The 17,013-nt window shown below is 38.4% G+C and overlaps 1 protein-coding gene across 1 annotated transcript in view; it reads left to right on the forward strand.

Annotated features, from left to right (window-relative positions):
• Nucleotides 1–17,013, forward strand: part of BBS9 (Bardet-Biedl syndrome 9) — a 176,899-nt gene that overhangs the window by 34,609 nt on the left and 125,277 nt on the right. Inside the window, exon 5 of the mRNA XM_090371508.1 lies at nucleotides 15,299–15,412. Coding sequence (XP_090227634.1) covers nucleotides 15,299–15,412 — 114 coding nt within the window. The remainder of the gene's footprint in view (nucleotides 1–15,298; nucleotides 15,413–17,013) is intronic.

Consider the following 17,013-nt stretch of genomic DNA (forward strand, 5'->3'; position numbering starts at 1 on the left):
GCAAATTCAAAATGGGAAGCATTCAAAGAACTTATCTTGGAAGCTACTAGGCTTTACATACCAACTAAGAAATATTGTTCAAGGTTTAGGCCAAAATGGATGTCAGATGAACTAATGAGGCATATGGCAGAGAAGAAAAATGCATGGGATACTTACAAATTAACACGACACAGAAGCCTATGATAGATACAAGTTGATATGCAACCAAGTTACAAAGGAGGTTAGGCAGGCGAAGGCAGATTACGAGAAATCCTTGGCAAGGGATGCAAAGAAAAACAGCAAAGAGTTCTTTACTTATGTAAACTCTAGAAGGAAGGGGATGAATCAGATTGGTCCACTTGATATTGATGGGTCAACTGTTGATGATCCTGTCAGGTAGCTAACAAACTAAATGAATATTTTGCATCGAAATTCACACATGAGGAGTTATTCAGCAAGGGGAATGCCAGAGGTGTATTCAACTCTAGCAGTAAGCTACAGAATCTTGAAATAACTGGGAGTAAAGTGGAGGAGAAACTGTTGAAGATAAACACAAGAAACGCACCCGGGGTGGATGGGATCTATCCAGTTATATTAAAGGAGGCAGCAAAGGAAGTAAGCAAACCCTTAGCCATAATTATGAGAGCTTCCTTGGACTCAGGGGAGGTACCCATAGACTGGAAATGTGCAAATGTGACCCCAATTCACAAAGGTGTATCAAAGGCTGACACAAGTAATTATAGACCTGTGAGCTTAACTTCTGTTCCAGGAAAATTAATGGAGGCACTGGTTAAAGAAGCACTGCAGGATCATTTAGACAAGACTTCAGTTATAGCTCAGACACAGCATGGTTTTGTTAAGGGGAAGTCTTGCCTGACCAACTTGATTGGATACTATGATGCAGTCACAAAAGAACTGGATGCAGGGAATAACTTTGATATTATATACTTGGATCTTAGAAAGGCTTTTGATACTGTTGCACATGGAAGACTTACACAAATTGGAGCAGTGTGACATTGGAGGCAAATTGCTGCTATGGATAAAGGGGTGGTTGAGGGGGAGAAGACAGAGAGTGGTAATCAATGGACACTGCTCATCGTGGACTAATGTTATTAGTGGAGTTCCTCAGGGCTCAGTGTTGGGTCCATTATTGTTTTCTGTATTTATAAATGATATTGATGATGGTATATCAAGCTTAATGTCCAAGTTTGCAGACGATACAAAGGTTGGCAGGGTTGTCAAGGACACTACTGACACTATGCTACTGCAACAGGATCTGGAAAGGTTGAGCAGATGGGCTGAGAGGTGGCAAATGAAGTTTAACATTGACAAATGCAAAGTGCTACACATGGGAAACAGCAACCCCAGAGCAACGTATCAACTCTGTGGTACTACAGTGACAGTGGTAGAGAATGAAAGGGACTTGGGGGTGGTTGTGCAGGCAGATATGAAGTTCTCTGAGCAGTGCAGACGGGCTGCAAGAGTAGCTCATGGAGTATTGTCAATGATATACAGGAATTTTTCCAGCAGGGATAAGGAAGTGATTATTCCCTTGTATAAGGCAATGGTCAGGCCACACCTAGAGTACTGTATACAGGTCTGGAGGCCTCATTTCAAGAAGGATGTAGAGCTGCTGGAACGAGTACAGAGAAGGGCAACAAGATTAGTGAATGGAACAAAGGGGTGCTCTTACGAAGAAAGGCTTAAGTTTTGCAAATTACAGTGTCTGGAGACTAGGCACCAGCGAGGTGATCTGATAGAGGTGTATAAAGCCTTGAATGGTTTGAGCATGCTCAATGCTGATGGGATTCTTCCTCTAGCTCAGAATAATCACCTGAGAGGGCATAAATTCAAATTGAGGAAAGACAGATGTAGGATAGATGTGCGGAAATTTGCCTTTAGCCAGCGGGTGGTTGGTTGGTGGAACAGACTTCCATCCCTTGTAGTGGAGGTTGATAGCCTAAATAAGTTTAAGGCTCAGCTGGACAGGTATTTTGAACGAACAGAGGGGTGAAGTGGAAGTGGGTTTTTTTTTTTTTTTTTTTTTGGCTGATGCTGCATAAGCTTGCTTTCTTGCATCAAATGCCTCTACTAATGCTAATGCTAATGGTATTGAGTCTGATTTCAAATTAAACTTTCTTTTACTTATTTAGTATTGTTTTTTCCCTGAAATATCCCTCTCACAAATTTCTTTCCTGATAATTCTGCACTTGTTTTTTAAGGCAAAAAACTACACTTGTTTTTTAAGTAGAATTCCTCTAAAGTGTTTTATATTTAAAATGTGTGCATTGTTTAGCAGGAATTGATTCAAGTCACTGAGATTTTAAATATTTCAGAACAGTCCTCAAATGACAAGTAGACTTCTCATTTAAGGACTGTGTTGGCCTGATTACTGAAAGTTATTCTTTTGAGAGTATATAGTAAGACTACGTTCATTTATGGTCCTTGAGATTGTCACAGACATTATCTCAGATATGCCAGACAAGCTGTACTTGCTACCTGGGAGTCTAAAACGCTGATGGAACTGATATTTGGGTGACATTCAAGTCAAGTGGACCCAATTTTGGCAAAGTTTGGATAGTCCGTGAAAGCCAGATCCTCTGCTTGTACCTTCATGATGGTGGGACTGTTAGTAATCCTGGGTATTACCCCCATGAGCAAGCACACTGTGGGTGACCACTCAGGTGTGAACCAACATAAGCAGGGTTCGAGGTGTGGCACCCACACCACATGCACATAGAGGAATGCCACTCCTCTGTGTTACCAGGCAATACTAGGTGGGAAATGACTCTCATCAACCAGTGCAATACCACCACTTTGCTTATTGGAGGCTTGAAGTGGTGGAACCCATGTTTAGTCTCCAGAGCTAAGTTCTGGTCAACCCTTTCCCATCTCTTCCATCATGCAGTATGACTGATGGCTTTTGAGGTTATGATGGACATCTTGGCGAGATCCAATCTTCCTTACATTTTGAGGGTACAGCTCTAAGACGGTGTTCACATGCCGGCCGCAAGTTAGTACACCAGACCGAACCTATTGGTAACTCTCTAGGAAGCTTCTGGATCAGCTAGTGTATAATCTTGCTACCTTTACTCTGCCAGATAGTGACTGGAGGGAGTCCGAGTAGTGTGTATGCCGGGGGCATTGTTGAGGTCACATTATGTTAAGGATCTGGGTATATTCTTACCATGTGTACCCCATATCCAAAAATTTCGTTACTTCATACAGCATGTTCCCCCCCCACACACTTTTTCTTACTATTCAATACACCACGAATTGTCAAACTAATAGAGTAAGCTTATCTGCAAAATGATCTAACCTTCCCAAACACTTCCTAGTTCATTTCACAAATGTATGTGGGCTCAGTTCTAATCTCAACAATGTCCATTTCCACTTGCAGTCTGCCAAACCCCATTTACTTTTTCTGACAGAATCTCAATTATCAGTTGATTCAACTACTGCGCATCTCAGTTGCCCAAATTATTCGCTGTATGATTCCTTTTGCCTCAAAGGTGGTACTTATGCATATGTCCGTTCCAATATTCCCTATCAGAGACCTGGAAATTTGGAATCTCCTCTTTTCGATCTTCTCTGGCTTAAAATCTCTCTACCTCATTCTGTCAAATTCATCTGTTTTCTCTACTGTTCTCCCAAATCCACTAATCACTTGGAGCTCTTTGACTTCCTCTCTTTGCAACTTGACTTTCTCCAGTCCAACTTTCCTAACAGTGAGAGAATTTTCCTTGGTGATTTTAATGTTCACAACTCCAGCTGGCTTCCGTTTTCTACTCACACCGACCCAGCTGGTTGAGATGCTGAGGCTTTTGCAATTACTAATGACCTTGTACAGATTGTTCATTTACCTACAAGAATACCAGGCAATCCTAATCATACAGCCAACACGCTTTGTCTTTTTCTCACAAACAACTCTTCTAAGTACACGATCGAAGTGAGAGGCCTTTAGGCACTTCAGATCACATCTTGGTGATTGTCTCCAATGGAGCCTATATCTCATGGCTATTCCCAACCTCATGTTGTTTGGCATTACAAGAATGCAAAATGGGATGACCTGCGAGACTTCTTTTCTTCTTTTCCTTGGTCGGATTACTGTTTCAAAACTTCTGATGTCAACGTTTGCTCAGATCATGACGGTGAAATTATTCTTGCAGGAATGGAATCCTTTATCCCACACTCCACTTTAAAATCTCGTCCTTTATCTAAAACTTGGTTTTCCAATAAATGTGCTAAGGCTGTTCAAGAGAAGAATATCATAATTGGCTTGTTTCCAATTCTTCAGTTTCATTTTCTGCCTACAACAAAGCTCAAACAATTGTAAAGCAGTTATTAATCAGTCCAAACTAGATTTTGAACAGGCTGAATAGAAAACTTGCTTCTTGCTCTAATGGTAGCCAAGCATTCTGGTCTCTTGCCAAAGCTCTTGGCCACAACTTTTGCCCATCTCTGCTCCCACCTCTGTCAAAAACAGATGGTTCTGTTGTCACTTCAGCTGGTGTGACCTGCTAGCATCCCATTTTTCTTCCAACTCATGTATTAATGATCTTGGTAAAACACCTCCCACCATTCCCAACACACTCCGTTCAATGCCTCCTGTGGTCTTCTGTCAAAAGGATGTCAGACGAATTTTGATGAAAATTGATGCTCAGAGAGCTCCAGGTCCTGATGATATTCATCCACTTGTTCTCAAAACCTGTGCTCCTGAACTTACTCCTGTTCTTAGCCGCCTTTTTTCACTTTCTTATTCCAAAGGTGTTTTTCCTTCTGCTTGGAAATTTGCTCATATCCAGCCAGTTCCTAAAAAGGGTGACAAATCCCTCCTATTCGATTATCGTCCCATTGCAATTACTTCTACTCTTTCTAAAGTAATGGAGAAATCAATTAACCGCCAACTCTTAAACTATCTAGAAACCTTTCATCTGATCAACGATCGCCATTATGGATTCTGTCAGTATTGATCCACTGGTGATATTCTAGCTTATGCTACCCATGTATGGACAAATTCAATGGAAAAGTTCAGTGAAACACAAGTAGTTGCTCTTGACATCTCAAAGGCTTTTGATCATGTTTGACATAAAGGTCTTCTAAACAAGCGTCCGTCTTATGGTTTGCCAACTGTTTTTTGTAATTGGTTATCCAGTTTTCTCTCTGATTGCTCACGGAGGGTGATGGTAGATGGCTCTCTGTCTTCTAACTTCTCCACTAATACTGGTTTCCCCCAAAGGTTAAGCTCTCTCCCCCACTCTTTTCCTCTTGTATTTTAGTGAACTTCTTCTATTGACTGGAAATCCCATCCATAGTTTTGCTGATGATAGCATATTGTATTCCACTTTCCAGTTCGAGAAACCTTGCGTTGCTCAATCAGCTTCAAGTTCTCACATATCTGCTACCAATTCCTTAAATTCCAATCTCCAGTGGGGCAAATACAATTTAGTTGATTTCAATCCTTCTAAAACTCAGTTTTGTCTTATATCTCGCAAGAAGCATTCTTCCGCTCCTATGCTTACCTTTAGTGACACTCCAATTTCTGGGCAAGATGATATATCTCTTTAGGGGATTACCCTGACTTCTAATCTCTCTTGGCACAAGCACATTACAAATATTGCTTCCTCTGCATCTAAAAAACTTGGTTTTCTCTTTCACTATTGGCGTTACTTTTCTTCCAAACAGTTGTTTGCTCTGCACAAATCAAAAATCTGCCCTACCGTGGAATATTGTTCCCACAACTGGGGCCACCAAATACGGAGGATGCGGAAAGGTCAGGGTATGACCACCGCATATCCCAGAGCAATATGGCCTTAGTTGCTAATGCTCCTAAAAAACCAAATAACTAACTAACTAACATCTGGGGGTGCCCCCAAAACCTCTCTCAGGCTTCTAGATTCCATTCAGAAGAGGGCAGTTAGATTAATTAATGACTCATCTCTAACAGAGTCTCTTCACTCTCTGTCTCATAGACGTACTGCTTCCTTTGCATGCCTTTTCTACAGATATTTCTATGGGCACTGTTCTTCCAAATTGGCTTCTATAATTCCTGCTCTCTCTTTCAAAACAGTGTGAACAAGTGCCGCCAACATTCATTTACTGTCCAACTTCAAACTCACAAAACCAACTTTTCATCTTCCTCATTTATTCATTCAACTGCCGTTTTCTGGAACAACCTTCCTTCATACGTATTTCCTGAAAATTAGTCTACAGAAGTTCAAGTCTAATGTAAACAAATATTTTCTTTTGTCTTCTCAACCTCCAACCCATACACGGTACTAAGTACTATAGGTTCCAATACCTCTCGTGTTTGGGGTTTTCATAAAAACAATTTTTTTAAATTTATGCTATGTAGGTATATCAAAAGGTATACCCGCATAGTGTATATCGTAAGATATGCTTTGTAAAATATGTAACACTGTGCACAGTTGAAAGTCTGCAAGCAGAGAAACATAGATAGTAAACCCTTGCTGATCTGGAGTAACTGGGGGAAGAGGTTATCCAGAATAAGCGATAATCTGGATTAGTGAAGTAAAAGATAGCCCTAAAAGACAAAAAAACTTAGAACACAAATAAATGGAAAATTTAATGATATAGCTAGTGCTGATGGAAAAAATCTAAAAAAATCAGTGTAGTGCCTTTATTTAAAAACTATAAAAAAGACATTTATCCATTGATAGATGGATAAATGTATTGTCTTTTGTCTTTTTATACATTTATCAGGTGGCGCTGGCATCACATGCCAATGCCACTTGATCATTGCTGTGAAATACCGTATTTCCCCATGTATAAGATGCACCTTTTTTCGAAAAATTTGGGGTATAAAAACTGGGTGTGTCTTATACAGTGGTTGTAGATTTTTTTTACTTGCATTTCCCGCTTTTTTGCACTTGTTGTCTTTGCGCTCATTGTTTCGCACTTTTTACCAGTATATTAGGTTACGTTTTGCCACGTTCTGCCCAGAAATGGCCCAGAAAAGATTTTTGTGCAGTGCTGAATTCAAGTTAAAAGTGATCCGGTTTGCAAAAGTGAATGGAAATCGTGCTGCTGAACGTAAGTTTTGTCCTCCTCCAACTGAGAAAACAATCCGAGACTGGCTACGGGAAGAAGAAACCCTACTGAAAATGCCACGGCAGAAGAAGGCCATTAGAGGCAAGTCAGCAAAATGGCCTGATTTAGAGAGGGAATTGAAGATATGGATTGAGGATCAAGGGGCAATTGGAATTCCTTTGTCCACAAAGATGGTTCAGCATGAGGCAAGAAGAATTGCTGATGAAAAAGAAGTTACTGATTTCAAAGGAGGACACAATTGGGGCTTCGGGTTCATGAAACGGAATGGACTAAGCATGCGTACATGCACCAGACTTACCCAAAAGATGCCTGAAAGCTATGAGCAGAAGGTCCTTGAATTTCATCATTTTGTCATTCAATGTCGGAAGACACATCAGTTTGAGTTGGGACAGATTGCAAATATGGACAAAGTCCCCCTTCAAGTTGATGTCCCAAGTAACAGAATTGTTGATAAGAAGGGGGTGAAAACTGTAACTGTGAAGACAAGTGGACATGAAAAGAGCCATTATACAGTTGTTCTAGCTTGTTGTGCCGACGGAACCAAGCTGCCTCCTATGCTGATTTTCAAATGCAAAACAATGCCAAAAGAAGGCATTCTTCGAGGAGTGATTGTCCACGTTCATGACAAGGGTTGAATGGATCAGGATGGGATGAAGATCTGGTTTGAGAAAGTTTGGAGCAGGAGACCAGGTGGGCTCTTACACAAACCTGCCCTATTGGTGCTTGATCAGTTCAGGGCACACATAACAAAAAATACAAAGAAGATTGCTGCAGAGCAAAAAGCAAAACTTGCCGTCATACCTGGAGGCTTGACATCCCAGCTCCAACCACTTGATGTCAGCATTAACAAACCCTTCAAAGCTGCCATGAGAGATGAGTGGAACCAATGGATGAAGTCTTCTGGGGACAATTTGACACCAGCAGGAAGGTGAAAAAACCAAGTATAGGAGAAGTTTGTACCTGGGTGAAAAGATCCTGGGATAATATCAAGATTGAGATCATTGTCAAGTCATTTAAGAAGTGTGGCATTTCAAATGCCATAGATGGAACTGAGGACGAGGCAATATATGAAGACAGTGATTCATCATCAGACACAGATGAGGACAAGCTAATGGATGGGAGTTGTGACAGTGATGAGTTGTATGAATTTTATGATGAATAAAACTTGAGTTCAATAACTTTATGTAATACATTTTTTTTCAAATTTCGGGCCCCAAAATTAAAGTGCGTCTTATACATGGGGAAATATGGTACCACTTAAATACAGCTTCTTCCGGCAACACTTCTTTTGGCTTTTTAAATGTCTGTCTATTTGATAGACTGCTTTTATCACTCCCCACATCGAATTTTAAAGGAAATGTCTTTATAGATTCTTTTTGTTTTTTAATGTCTGACATAGCCTGTTGGCCAATACTAAATTCTTCAGAAATTTTTTTATTTCCAGGAACACCATTTTCAAGTTGTTCTCTCACTTTGAGCTTGTTAATGATAGTTAAAAAGTAAAATGTTTTCTTTTTATTTCACTTTTTAATTCTTTAGAACTCATAATTATATAAAATATGTTTACTTATGGTACATATGTATATACGTATAAAGAAGTATGCAAATGAAGTGATATAAGCAATAACATCCATCCGACTTAGAGTCATCAATGATACTGAGCAACACGCAAGTCAATGTAATGCATGTTCCATCTTTCTCTCTGCATAGTCGGCACCTCCGTAGCCAGGTGGGAAGGAGCAACAGTGCGTAGCACAAGCTTCTTGATTAGACCGGGGTTTGAGCCCGTCACCGCCAAACACGGAGGATGCGGAAAGGTCAAGGGAATGACCACCGCATATTCCCAGAGCAATATGGCCTTAGTTGCTAATGCTCCTAAAAACCAAATAACAACAAACAAACAAACTGCATAGTCAATCAGCACACAGTGAGAGTTACTTATCTGCCTTTCTAAATCCCGTGTATTTCGATATACTCAACTGTGAACAAAATTTTTCATACAGCATTTCGATCCAGATATCTGACATCCAGATTAACTGTAACCCGATTATGGAGGGTTTACTGTACTTGTGTTTTGCTATCTGCAGACTTTCAGCTGTCGTAAGTAAATGCAGTTTACCTTAGGACATTTAAAGTCTGCAAAAAGGTAGAAAAACATGTAGCACAAAAAGAAATACCTCAGTATATACAGCATCAGTCAAAAAAAAGGCACTATGCACTTCATTTTCCCATTCCATCTAATACTCATTCCTTGCACATCTGTCCTGCAACTAACACTGGCAGAAAAATTTCCTTGCCCTAAAAGAGTTAATGGAACTGAATCTGAAAATTTACATGTCAGTATATTATGGAAAATACAGGGTAACTGTGTCAGTTTACCAAGAAGTAAATTACCAAAAACCAGTTTGAATAGCTCATATAAATGTCATAAATAGCATCTAAATTTGTAAACATATATAAATTATATATAAATATATAAATAAATTAATAGTATATTAATAGTAAAAAGCATATAGTAAATAATAAATAGTAAAATAAATAAATAGTAAATAGCATATTAATATTAATAGTAAATATTAATATTAATGAAGTAATATGAATGTGAAACTGACTTTAAGATTTAAATTGTATAAATTATTTCTTGGTAAACTGACATATACCCTATCCTTTATATGCAGATGATCAGAAAGGTTATAAGTTAGAAATGAAAGTAAACAGGGTACAGGACCATTGGCATTATTGTGACATATGCATGCTATTATTAGTTGAAAAAGAAGAAATATTGGTGAGTCATATTATCACTAAACCTTTTTTAAGATGTCCAGACAATGTGTACAAGTAGCATATATCCAGTTGAATGAATTTGAATAGGGTTTTAATATTGGTAGTGGCAAAATGATGTAAGGAAGCAAACTTATGCAGCATGAGCCAAAAAATTCACTTGCTCATCTCTTCTAATACCCGCTTCTTGAAAATCTATCCTGCAACCATCCTTTTTCAATTTAAGTCCTGCTTGTGGGTGTCATGGTGTTAGCAGTGGCAAAATGATGCAGTTATACAATGAAACAAGCTTATATAGGATTAGCCAAAAAAAAATCACCTCCAAAGGAAGTATAATTTTCTCCCATGAGTTACTCCAGATTTTTAAGTCCACACAATATGCTTATCAATTTTAGTCTGGTTTTGTCATGACAACTGTCCTAGGACATTGGATAATGTCCTAGGACAGTTAGCCAGTGTCATCACCAGTGGATGGTAATACATCCACAGCATCATTCAGGTTCTTGAGCAACAAAGCAAACATCAGGGCACAAGGATGGTAAAATTCACTGGCAGATTACAGATGAAAGATTTGCTTCTTTAAGGATTAGAATTCATCACTAGGATATCCTGTATCAAGAAGTGTCATTAGTTCTTTAGTAGAAGACCAGTAGAGGCAGGATTGCATTCACATTATGGACATCATCTGTTAATGATCACATTAATAGATCCCTTTTAGGGTTGCTGAATTAAAATCTAACAGCAGTATCATAATATCAAATAAGATTATACATCAAACTGATTGATTAACAAAGACTAGAAAAATTTGAAAAGTCCCTTCAGTCAAAACTGTGATTATCCAATCTCAGGCAGCAGAAATAGGGTTTACTCCCATGAATTCCTCTGAATTTGTCAGTCCCTAGAACATGCATATCAGCCCATGACCACATCCTTTACAAACAATAAAATAAAAACCGCATGAAATAGCATAGTATAGGAACTAGTGCAATAGGATCATAGTAATCAGTGCACCGAAAACCCACAAAGAACAAAAAACAAGGTTAATCAACAGTTGGATTTACCAAGAAGTGAAATCACCCAGTAAAAGTAAATGATTGACAGGTACTTCCAGACCAGTAAATGCCATAACTGTGAAAAATTTTCCTGTAAGCGCACATAACCAATAGTTTTCAAGCAGAGAAGGGTTAGATTCGGTGAATGATTGAGTGATTAAGAAGGATAGATTCAGTGAATGATTGAGTGATTAAGAAGGTTAGATTCAATGAATGATTGAGTGACTGAGAAGGTTAGATTCAGTGAATGATTCAGTGATTATTATTAGTAGTAGTAGAGGCATGTGATGCAAAAAAGCAAGCTTATATAGCATCAGTCAAAAAAAACAAAACAAAACTATTTCACACATCCATTCCCTCTAAAGGTTTGTCCAGTTCCTCCTTGAATTTATTTACGCTATCAACTTCCACAATGACAGATGGAAGTTTGTTCCAGCAATCAACTACCTGCTGGCTAAAGAGAAATTTCCGCACATCTATTCTACATTTGTCTTTCATCACTTTGAATTTATGCCCCCTCAGGTTTGTAATCTGATCAAGAGGAAGAATCCCATCAGAATTGAGCCTATTCAACCCATTCAAGGCCTTATACACTTCAATCAGATCACCTCACAGGTGCCTAGTCTCCAGGCACTGAAATTTGCAGAACTTAAGTCTCTCTTGGTAAGAGAACCCCTTCTTTTCCCTCACCAATTTTGTTGCCCTTCTCTGTACTCGCTCAAGCAACCCCACATCCTTCCTAAAATGAGGCCCCCAGACCTGTATGCAGTACTCAAGCCATGTCCTGACCATTGACTTTTACAAAGGGATAATCACCTCCTTGTCTCTACTAGCAAAATTCCTGTTTATCATTGACAATACCCCATGACTTGCTCTGGCAGCCTGTCTGTACTGCTCAGAAAACTTCATATCTGACGGCACAATTACTCCCAGGTCTTTTTCATTTTCTACCACCCTAAGTGTAGTACACACAGTTGGTATATTTCTCTGAGGTTACTTTTACTCATATGCAGTATTTTGCATTTGTCAATGTTAAGCTTCAGTTGGAACTTCTCAGCCCATCTGTTCAACTCTTCTAGATCCTGTTGCAGTAACACACTGCCATTACTGTCATTAACAACCCTGCCAACCTTTGTATCATCTGCAAACTTGAACATTAAGCCTGATATACCTTCATCAATATCATTGATAAATATACAAAACAACAGTGGGCCCAACACCGACCCCTGGGCCGGTGGACTCCACTAATAACATTAGTCCACGGAGAGCAGTGTCCATTGATTTTCACTGTATTCTCCCACTCAACCACCCTTTTATCCATTGTAGCAACTAGCCCTTAATACCATACTGCTCCAGTTTGTACAGTAGTCTTCCGTGTGCAACAGTATCAAAAGCTTTCCTAAAATCCAATATATGAAATCAAAATTAATTTTTGCATCCAGTTCCTTTGTAACCACAGCACAGTATCCAGAAGATCAGATTCAGTGAATGATTGAATGTGCAAAGTGTGATCAAAATACAAGCCTCAAGTAGTTAAGTACCTGCCTGTGATCCATGAAACAGGGGCTCAGAAACTTAACTGTGAATGAGTAGATCATTGAATGACAAAGTTATGAACCATAAGGTTCTCCTATAGTTGATGTGTAGTTGATTCTGTTGAAGCTATTTCATATATATTTTTTCCAATCTGTATATCAATTGAACTATAAAAAATCTTATTAATTTGAACACTCTCTGAGTTGAACTATCTTTTATACATTAATTATATAAGATTACCTGTTCTTTGTGGTGTCATGGAATAATTTACAGGTAATCTTATACAGAGGGTACTAGGAAAGTTTTGCAATACAGCTTTGTTTATTTAATTTTTTCAAAGTAATTTCCTCTACATTCAATACACCTCTCCATCCTCCGAAACCAATCTTTAAACCAGTTCTGCCAAGTTTCACTAGGGAGTAAAGCACACTCGTTTTCCCAAGCCCGTAGAAGGTCCTCATCACTGGAAAACCGCCTCCCTTTTAGCTTCATTTTCACATGCGGGAACAGTGCAAAGTCGCAGGGAGCAAGGTCTGGACTGTAGGGAGGGTGCTCGAGAAGTTTCAGTCCTGTCGTGGTCAAATATTCGGTGCAGGCTTTGGCGCGGTGAGCTGCAGCATTATCGTGATGGAGGTACCAGGTGTCCGTTCTTGACTTTGGCCGCAGGTTCTTCATAGATCCAATGACTTTAGGCAGGCATTGTTCAGTATACCACTTAGCTGTGACTGTCTTCTGCGTGTCCAAAATGACACGTTCCACAATTCCACTTGATTTGAAAAATACAGCTATCATTTCTTCTTTACAGATCGGGATTTTCTGACAATTACGGGTGTGTCGTCATCATCAAAGACCTAAACTTTGTTTTGAGCCTTGGTCGGCAGATCGTAATAGTACAGCCAAGTCTCGTCACCTGTCACGATGTTGTTCACATACCGAGATTGTCCCTTATCAAACTTTTTTAACATCTCCCGGCACCAAGTCACACGTCGTGTCATCTGCTCTTCAGTCAGTTGATGCGGCACCCAGAGAGAACAAAGTTTCTTCATGTGCAAATGATCTTGCAGAATCGAACGAATTGCTGGTGCATTTAGGCCCAAAGTATCCTCTATCTGTTGGTAGGTCACTCGCCTGTTTTCGTCAAGCATTTTCCTCACAGCAGTAACGTTTTCCTCCGTAACTGACGTTCGTGGCCTTCCCGGCCTCTCAGAATCCTCCAGAGTGAAATTTCCCCTTTGGAATTCTCTATACCACCTGAATATCATTGTACGATGTGGACAATCATCATCTAGTGCAAGAGTCATTTCTTCTAAGCACTGGTCTATGGTTAAACCACGCACGAAATTATACCGCAAAACTGTCCTTATCTTATTTCGTGACCACGATGCCATCGCAAGCACTTTACACTCTCACTACTAATGAATAACTGAGCCCATCGACTTGGCGCGGCGGCTACTATGCACGTATGAACATGTCTCAACATGCAGCAACAAGCAGCTTCCTGTGATTCATTGTTGCGTCATATTGCAAAACTTTCCTAGTACCCTTTGTATAATTAAGCTGATGACATTTAGCAAAATGTATGAACAGAAATTTGTTCTGTTGAATATTATGTATGTATTTTATGTATGCAGAATGAGAGTTTTCTTAAATTAGAATTTAATGTTACAATTCCAAACTTTTTTCAAAATGATTTCACAGTCACTTTGTAAAAGAAGTAAAATCATTCAAAAGAAAAAAAAAATACATGCATTAAGGCATCATTACTGTTAGATAATGTATCAGCACATCTGCCTGCTGAAACTTATCATATGTCAATGTCAATATCAAGTGCTGTTTCTTACCTCCCAGTACTATAATCCTCGTGTGATCTATGGATCAGGGAGTCACACTCAGCTGTAAATTCATATTGAAGCAAACAGTTAAAGGGTATCTGGGTTTTTTTTTTTTTTTTTTGATGATTCTGATAGTGGGCATGACACAAGAAGAGAAAAGATATTGCCCAATATTAAAAATTATAACATAAAAATGCCAATTATAACTGGGCTGCAAGTTGTAATGAAATAAAGAAGAGTACAATAGTAAGTGCATAGAACAACTATTAAATTATGATGATGTTCTCATTGATTTAGATGGATTCAAAGATGAAGCATGTCAAAATGTGTTTCACAACCATGTTCAAAAGGATTTTAATTTGGTGCACGTAAGAATATGGCTAGAAGATGAGGTAGCAGAAGAAGAAAGAGAAATAGTAACAGCATTTCAAAGGGGGAAAATCTGTAGGTGAAGTGGGAAATGAATAAAAAAAAAATAAGTATAAAAAGTTAAATTACATGAAAGAAGGAGCTGCCTTGATGTCCTTATTAAATTTATCAATTCTGGTGAAAAATTCAAAAAAATATTTTTGATGTCCAAGAAATGAAGAATGCCATTATGAAGTGGCAATACTGTTAGGGAGGGACTATTCACACGTGGTTAAATTTATAGTTATTAACATTAACACATCGAAGTTTATTATTTAAAGTTTAGTTTTACAGATTAAAGTCCGTTGTTTTAAAATTGCATTATTTGTATTCTATTTGATTTGAACTCTTCTTATTCAATTTTGTTAATATAAACATTTTCACAAACTTTTATTTTTCTTATCTAATGTAATGGAGGTGTTAGGTTCAGCGACTGTTTTACAGTAAAAATTTCATTATAACATATAATGAAATTTATACATATAATGCAAGTATTATTTCTGTCTAGTTAAATCAGCTCATTTTGAAGTTTTACTGTATTTAATTGTTATGCTTTAAAGTGTGCAATAACTGAGGCCTTACTTTATTATTCAGAATATTGCAGATAAAGTTTCATTTGTCTAATGAACATATTTTTAGTTATTAAAGGTTCTGTGGAACATGGGACATATTATCATCTTTCATTAACATATGAGCATAACTTGCAAAGAAGTGCACAGTGTCTTGTTACTGGACCATTTGGTGGTGTTAAAGGTATGAGTTTACTAATATGCATAAAATACTCAGAGCATTTTACATTTCTTGTAAGACTACTTCCCATATAAAGAATGTTAATATTTATTTTAATTGTTAGAAATCATTATGCCAACATTTCATAAATAGTACAGAAATAAACTGTTTTTGATAGAGACCAGTGTTATCTACATTGAACAATGAAAATAATTAGTAATTAAACCATATTAAGATGAATATTTAATTAATATTCTTATATACTTATATAAATATGTATAAGAGCCAGATTACTTGAGCAGAAAAAGGTGGCTTGGAAAAGTTACAGAGCAATAAAAAGTACTGAAGCCTATAACAGCTACAAATTGATCTGTAATATTGCCACAGAAAAGGTTAGGCTGACAAAGGCAGATTATGAGAAATCTCTGAGCAAAGAGAGCAAAGAGTGGGGATAAGAGATTCTTCACATATATAAATGCAAAGAAGAGAAGGATAAACCAGATCAGACCTTAATGTAATGGACATGGGATACTATTAGATACCCCAGCTGAAATTGCAGACGAACTCAACAGTTACTTTGCATTGATATTTACAGAAGAAAAACCCTTTGTGTCAATGAGAAATTATTGGAGTGAAGTTGAAAAAAATCTAATTAATGATGTTTAAATTTCACATGTTTATTTAATGAAAAAACTTTCAAGCCTACAGGCCAGTAAGGCTCTTGGGGTTGATGGCATATACCCTATAATCTTAAGGGAGGCAGCATTTAACTATTGAGGCTAATTTTGAGAGCATCACTGGACTCTGGAGTAATTCTGTTGGATTGGAAAATTGCCAATGTGTCTCCAATACATAAGGGCAGTTCTAAGAGTAAAGTGGGAAATTACTGGCCGGTGAGTCTAACTTCGGCAGTAGGGAAAATCATCAAGGGTGGAATTCAAGATCATTTAGATAGAAATGGAATTCTGAAGGATACTTGGTATGGTTTTGTAAAGGAAAATCATGTTTAACTAATCTGGTTAGCTATTTTGACAGGGTAACTCAAGAGTTGGACTTAGGGATTAATTTCGACATAGTTTATTTGGATTTCAGCAAAGCATTTGACTCAGTCCCACATGAGCTGGAACAGGTTGGAATCACAGGGAAAATCCTTAGAAGGATAGCTGAATGGCTTCAGGGCAGGAGGCAGAGGGTTGTGATAAATGGTTATTCCTCAGATTGGGTTGATGTAAGAAGTGGAGTTCCACAACGATCAGTATTAGGACTACTGTTGTTTTTGATTTTCATAAATAACATCGATGAAGGGATAGAGAGTGTGATGTCTAAATTTGAGATGATGTAAAGATTGGTAGAGTAGTTAATGATCATCTCCAAGCAGAGCTTCTTCAGAGTGACCTAGATAGACTTCAGGGATGGTCAGAAAAATGGCAGCTATGCTTTAATCCAGCAAAGTGTAAGGTATTACACCTGGGGAACGACGACCGGGCTAGCTGGGTGGGTAAAGTGCCTGCCTGGCAACCTGGGATCCAAGCCCGAGGCAGATTCGAATCTTGCCTCGGGCTTGGATCAGAGTAGAAAATGCAAAAAAACCTTGGGAGGTGCAATATGGCCACAAAAGCCGATGC

The sequence above is a fragment of the Mastigoproctus giganteus genome, chromosome 4, assembly GCF_048544385.1.
Source record: "Mastigoproctus giganteus isolate SK-2022 chromosome 4, ASM4854438v1, whole genome shotgun sequence".
NCBI classification, from domain to species: Eukaryota; Metazoa; Arthropoda; class Arachnida; order Uropygi; family Thelyphonidae; genus Mastigoproctus; species Mastigoproctus giganteus.